This window comes from Apaloderma vittatum, unplaced genomic scaffold (assembly GCF_000703405.1).
Source record: "Apaloderma vittatum isolate BGI_N311 unplaced genomic scaffold, ASM70340v1 scaffold27167, whole genome shotgun sequence".
Taxonomy (NCBI): domain Eukaryota; kingdom Metazoa; phylum Chordata; class Aves; order Trogoniformes; family Trogonidae; genus Apaloderma; species Apaloderma vittatum.
The window spans coordinates 38,498-45,586 of NW_009726118.1; the positions used below are offsets into that span (position 1 = coordinate 38,498).

At 37.6% G+C, this 7,089-nt stretch overlaps 1 protein-coding gene across 1 annotated transcript in view; it reads right to left on the minus strand.

Moving 5' to 3' along the window:
- Nucleotides 1-2,708: 2,708 nt before the first annotated feature.
- The window catches only part of F3 (coagulation factor III (thromboplastin, tissue factor)), a gene marked incomplete at its 5' end in the record, with an annotated part of 4,559 nt that continues 178 nt past the window's right edge, over nt 2,709-7,089 (minus strand). Inside the window, 5 exons of the mRNA XM_009873167.1 lie at nt 2,709-2,848; nt 3,963-4,122; nt 4,243-4,424; nt 4,823-5,007; nt 6,488-6,602. Of these exons, the coding sequence (XP_009871469.1) occupies nt 2,709-2,848; nt 3,963-4,122; nt 4,243-4,424; nt 4,823-5,007; nt 6,488-6,602 (782 nt within the window). The remainder of the gene's footprint in view (nt 2,849-3,962; nt 4,123-4,242; nt 4,425-4,822; nt 5,008-6,487; nt 6,603-7,089) is intronic.

The following is a 7,089-nucleotide window of genomic DNA, read 5'->3' on the forward strand; positions in this document are numbered from 1 at the left end:
ACCTACTTAGAAGATAAGTCAGATGTCTGCAGAAATGTCCTATGCACTCAGGTGTGTAGGAAAAGCCTTCCCTTTCTCACATCGATTCCCTGGGTGGCTGACTCCGTCTTATGTATGTTGTAGATAGGATCTAGTCTTTCTTCCCAGTGACAATACCTTTATTCAACAACTCCTTCTACCCACCCTGATACTCTGAGAAAGTTAAATCTCTGTATAAAATGTGCGTGGGCTCAGTACACTGGCCCAAGGGGTAATATTTCTGGAAGTTCGCAGTAAAAAGCCCCTTTCTCAACTGTCTCCACAAACAACAAAACAAATTCTTTGAAATAGGATCTGTGAGCCCTGTGACTCTGGATACTCAGCATTGTTAGATGAGGACATACTGTAGCCAGGGAACAGAAGCGCTTCAGGTTTCCAGGACTTGTGCTGTAGTGGGTCACTGCCATTTAAGGCACTTGTTTGTATTTCTATGGGTGTTCTTTTCTCATTTATTTCCTCTCTCTCTCATCTCTCTCCCCCATCTCGTCTCTTTTCTCTCTCCTCTCTCTCTCTTTTCTTTCTAACAAGTTATATTTGGAACAAACAAAAATATCTCTGAAATAAATAATGCATAATTTATGTAGCATATGACAAACAGCTGCATGGTCTAGCTTAATAAATGCTGTATCCAACATGCTTTTGTTTTCCTGGGAGCTCTTCTGTTTCCTGAGTTTGGCACTGAATGAAGCCAAGAAAGCAGAAGAGCAAAAGAAAGGGAAGTAGTGATGACAACATTGGAATTTTTTAAAATTTACTCCCACAAGCTCTCTCATATTTTTGATTGTTGTTGTAAGATTTCTCATCCATAAAAGGCTTATGCATCAGCACAAAATGCATTAAGCATTTATTGCACAATATTAAGTAAACAGGGCTTGGCAGGGAAGGGTGATAATTGTGTTTGTTTTCTTCCCTCTCTAAAAAGGGAAATTAAATAACAAAGAAACCTCCCATAAACCACACTCACATATTCACAGGAGTCTTAATCCAAAGAAGGTATCTATAATATATTAGAGATGAAAAACAGAATTCCGTAAAAATTGGTAAACTGGAATATTAATTTTATATGATATTCCCTTCCACAAGTGCACTATCTTCTTTTAAGACACATATAAATCTGAGATGTACAGCCAATTAGTGCCAATTAAAATATGCTCTTTTTTCCCCCCATTCTCTGGAGGTTTTCTTTTTTTGGTGCCCATTGCCATCACTAGCTGCAGCATTAGATACCAACATCAGGTGCAGCAGTTCTCATCACTAGGCCAGGCCCCATAATGCCCTGAACACTGGTACCACAAGCGGTGCAGGCACCCTGCCGGCAATCCCTGTACCAGACGCCCCAAGAGATGCCTGGTGTGCGTTCCTTTAGGAGGAGAAGCTGTGAACGCAAGCGCTGAACACTTGCTGAGCAAATAAGGAGGCGGCTGAAAAGCAACTTGGGCCTCTTCAAAACCTTTCATTGGTTTGTGAACTGTGGGTTCTTATGTTTTATTCTTACAGATAGTAGGTGTCCCGACAGCCTATTTTGCAAGGTACTGGTTACGCTGTCAGCTTGCCTACACTGCTGTAGCAAGGGAAGTTTCCTAAATGTACTTTCCATTTAGTTCTAGAATGAATACTGTAGTTCATTTAAAAAAGGAAAAACAAGTATTTTTTTCCCCAGTCACCTTTATTTCACTAGAAAAGTATAAATTACCATCATAAATACAGGTATCACCAGTATAAAAATTAATTTTTAATTTCTAAAATAAATATTAAAATAGTTAAAGCAGCAGGTACTTCCAAATCCCATCACCAAGATGATATGAATCTATACCATGTAAACTATTAATTTCCCAACTGTTTAATTAAAAATAATGTTCAAAATGCAGTAAATACTGCTACCTACGCAGTGCTTGCATGAAGTGAATCACTACTGACTCAAAACCTGCACACTATTTGTTTTAGCTCTTACTCGGAACTATCAGACTACCCTGTCTGGGTAACTCTAGGTGTGTCATCTGGGTATGCTTTCCAGGCAGCTGCCTACTTCAAGAGTGTTCCTTACATGTTGCCAGTACGTTAGTTTCAGTTTGTTTACCTTTGATGGTCTATATCCAAAGACAAACAGACCAAGTTAATTCTATTCAAGAAATGCAGACGTAATAGTAGCATTTTTGTCACACCTGAACTAACAGATCATTTCACCAGTTAATAATGTTAAAAGAAAATCAGATAAATACAGGTTTTGTTTCACAGAAACAGAAAGATGTTCCTTTTCTGTCAGAAAAGGACATATATTTTTCAGTAGTGTTTTTTTCCCCTCACAAGTACCATAAATCTTCTGGCTCAGTAAGGCTATACTTTCCACATGTCTGTACCTAGTCAAGTCAAAGGTCCATCTAGTTCAGAATCCTGTTTCAGACAGGACAATAAAAGGAATTTGGGAAGAGTATATGAGCAGATCATCACAAACCTTTTCTAGCCTCTAGTCACTAGTGACACAGGGGCTTACGGATATCTGGATTTTTCATTTGTGGTTGCCTAACTGATTTTTGAATCCACAGAAAGTTTGGGCTTCAAAATTTCTGTATCAGGCTAAAAGGCTCTACCCAAATACCCAATTTATGAGGTTTTGTTTGTTTGTTTTTCTGCCTTGGAACTGCCACTAGTATCCACAGTAATTTTTTTCCTTAGACTCCATTAAGTGGTTCCTTTTCTCTTGCAGCTTTTGCTTTCTTGCGTTTACACAGGATCACTGGTAGGACAACGGCCAGAGTGATGACTGCAATTGCTATCACAGCTATGATGATAAAGACTTCTGCTCCGTATTCTGGAGGGGAGGAAAAAAAGTTTCAAGATGCAGTTATCAGAAGCCATAACATCACAGTACTACGAACTTGTAGAATACACACCACTGAAATAAAAATTGCCTTATGTATTTTAGAGTATCACAGAAGTGGAGTCACTGCCTCTGTGTGAATGGGATTAATTTTAAATGTAAATTTAATGAACTGATGTAAAGCTTTGTATCACCTGGTTCACACTAGTTTTCCTAGTGCAATAGAATACCATGCTATAATCACAAAAACAAGACAAACTATTTCCCTTAGCCCTGCATTTTTCTAAACTAAGTCCAAATGGAAATTTATTATAGGTTGTAAGCTAGAAAACACCAACAGAAGAGATTTCTATTCAAGCTGTAATTTACTAGAATTCAACTATTGTGAAAGGTAAGAAGGTGCACTTTACCCAGCCAATTTGCCAATTTTAGCAGAGAATTTAGAAAAAGAGTGCAGATATTTTTATCTGCTGGAGAAGAAACATACAGTACAGCAACGTGATATAGTTTAATAAATACTGATACATTTATATTGAAGAAAGTGTTTGTCTGGAATTAGACTGGCTGATGCACCAACCATCCACTAACTTATTTACTCACAAAAAGAAGTTATTCTGCCAACCTCTGACCTTGTAATGTAACAGTAAAGAAAGTCTTAGCCTCATCATCTGCTTTTGAGACATTAACTGAAGTTCAGTTCAAATTACAAGTCAACGGAAATGCCATTTATCTAGGTTTCCAGCACTCTTAAGTTTTAGAGCTAATTCTTCAAGCATTTACTATGGGGTCTATTATTGGAAGGATCTGAGGAAAATAGTCAGAAAACAAAAAACAAAAGCTGAAGGCTAGATCTGAAACCTCAGTGACCAGTCAACTCAGACAATTTAAAACTAATCAAAATAATTTAGCAAAACCCTAAACTCTTACTTGAGTTCTTCCCATGAGTTTCCATGTTAAGTCTGTGTCCTGTCACTTATACAGCAAGTAATTTATTTTATAACTTAGTCATCACAATTTGAAAAGGTATAAAAGTATACTCAGAATTCAAGTGTCTTTTTGTTAAAATGCCATAGACTGTATGACCTACCATCTAAGATATACCTACCATCTAAGATATTTCTTCCTACGCTGGTACAAAGCACCACGCTTTCCTGACCAATACGGTTTTCTCTGCGGGAGGGAATGAGTCCTTGTATGTAGAAGCAATAGTTCTTTGTGCTGTCAATGCTCACTTCAAATTTCTGGCTTTTTGTTATTGCATCTTTCTGTAAAGGAACAAAAGTACTTCAGGAAAGTGTTCTCTGCAAAAGTGTTAGCTCTTAAAGTAGAAATTGTGTGGCTGTAATATGGCTACATAATATTTAAAAAGTAGAGCTAGAACTTACCTTTCCAGAACTTTGATCTTTCCAGTAATAGAGTTTGTATTCCAGGTCATGTTGGAAAATATCTCGAATACTTTGAAAACTTCCATTAGGAAATGTATATGGTGTAAGTGGATCTTGGAACACAACATTCAGTTTGGAACCTTTTTGTGTATAGTTCTGTATCTCCGGTTTTCCAAGAACAGCTAAACAAGCATGTTTAGAATTAAAAAACTAGCATCATCTTTTCTACACAACAAGCTCTTTTTTCTTCCTCCCTCTACTCCCCCGCCTCCTCAAATCTATTACAAGTTTACAGCACCAGCGTAATACAGTGAAATCCCAGATTATTAAAAAATATCTTCAGCTAGTACACAACATTATAAATGGTCTACTCACTGCAGTGAGAAACAAATGGTAACTAAAATCTTACACACTGCCCTGCAACAGGGAAAGCTTTAAGCTGAATGTCGTCTTCTCAGGTATCAGTATGGCTACCATAAGAATCTAGAGCAAAAACCTTCAAGCCTGATCTAAACCTTAAGTGAATGGAAGTAATCGTGAAAGGAATTTTATGATAAGATTTAACTGCAGTCCTACTTACTCTGATTATAAGGTGTAAATTTTTCAGAGACTGCAAAAGGTGGTTCTTCAAAGTTATCCATCACCGAGGATGTCACAGACAGAATGTGTGCTGTATAGGTCTCTCTTACATTCCTGAGCACGTCAGTAACATCACACTCTGTTTCTGAGGTCAGTATGCATTTTTTTTTGGTATCAGATGTCTGTCTGAAAACAGCAAGAAAGAAGTGTTAACACTTTCCAACTAGACTTTTATATAGAACTGAAAAACTGTATAGAGATTTTCCTTATTCAGTGGAACAGTCTTGCACATGTACTAGGCTGAAAAGAAGAAAACTCAAAAGCCACTATATAGCTATACAGCTATACTTCATAATTCAAAGAAGAATCAAGCAAATGTGACCTCAGCTGAAAGAGCAATAGTGCCGACTGTTTGGAAATTAACAAACGAGTTTTCCTCCAGGTAGGCCCAGTTTTATTTAAAAGTCACCTGAACTCCCTTCTCACTTTGCCAGAACTCTTATGATGTCGGAGATGAGTTAGTGATGGCATCCTAGAGATGCCTTGAAAAGGGACAGAGGAGATTTGATGTCTGTGATCAAACAGACGTACTCTGTAAATGAACACAGATGAGAAAGCACCATTTAAGCACACTTCATCCGTAAGAGTAACTTGGCTGAATAAGTGCCTCCATATTAGAACTGTACCTGATTCTATACCAAATCCTGCGCAAACAGACTTCAACTTTTTCCAAGCACAAATGGCTGGAAAGAAACTTCAGATTCATAACTTTCATAAAACTCATTCTGTTAAGTACATGCTTTTCAGTCTATTAATTTAATCACTCCCTTAAAGTATAAAAAAGCACATTAGGCCATTGCCCTGGTATTTTATCCATTATTCATGAGAGAGCTCTCATTTCTATGCCACTTTTACAGACAGAGGAGACTACAGTACCATATTTTTATAAATATGTAGGAGAGCTGATGACACTGCTTCCCTTTTGGGGGCATGTTTAAAATGCTCTATGAATTAATATAGGAGCTAAGAACAGCACAGATCTACTACTCAAATCAATGGATTTTTTGTGTTGTATTGAAAGAGGTGTTAGACACTTCACAGAAGTTGGCCACTTTTTATGTGCACAATATTTCATAGCTTACATAACACATGATGACAGATGAAGTCTTGACAGAGGTAGATGAATAAAAGTAACTTTTAGTATTACCCAGCAAGACAAATTATTCATTCACTATGATTCACTGTAATTAGAATAAAATGCAGACTTAAATTTGTCAGACACCTCCCAAGAATAAGGACAACAGACTCAGTCCAGACACCTTGAACGACATAAAAAGGAAGTTCTATCTAATATATGGTATACCAGATTGAGTGGCAACTTCCTCAAAGTATCCTGGCCTAGATCTCCAGTGCAGCTGGCCTGTAATGAGCCCCAGAACCAAAATACTGATCTAAGGCTCAGCTCTTCTAAAGTGGGCAAACCCAGAAGCCTAAATCATATATTCCTACAGTTGGATACAAGGAAGTATTAACAGCTGGGCTGGCAACGTTTCTAAATCCTCATGTTTGGGCTCTTTTCTTGTCACATTCAGTCTCAGAAATATTCAAACACTCATTTGCACCTTCTTCGATCGCCCTTAATGGACACACTGTGTCATCTACTTACCCATGTATTTCTACTGTATAGAAATAACCTGATGGTTTTGGTTGCCACTGTAGTATAGTTTTGAAATTGATTGAAGACCAAGTTATATTAACTGCTGTTGGTAATTCTGGATTGCCTTTAAATATAGAAAACAGAAGAACACCATTGGTCATATTATAAGTAATTCCTGGTTCCCTGATGTTGCTCTTTAGTTAAAGGAAGCAGTTGCTAATTGCTACTTGGAAATCTTTTGCTGAGGGAAAAGTCTTGGTTCTGCCCTGTGTTTGTCTTACTAAACAAATGTGTCCTGGTAAACGTGCAACATATGAGAAAAAAAGTATTTTGCCTTGTATAATTCCGTTTCTGAGGTAACTTATTTGGAGTTCTGTCTAACGATTTGTTTTGATCTGATACCTCTGAAAAAGCTACAAAAGCTTGAAGACACTCGTGAGAATGTCCAAGCGCCCGACAAACGTGGTGAAGTTCAAAATCACCCCTGGCTGTATCTGCAGCAGAAGGCAATAGCTCCTAGTTTACCCATTTATTTATTTTGGGAAGATAAACTCTTTAAAAACCAGTGGTTGCCCTACATGCTTACATTTCAGAAGGGCTACTCCATGACC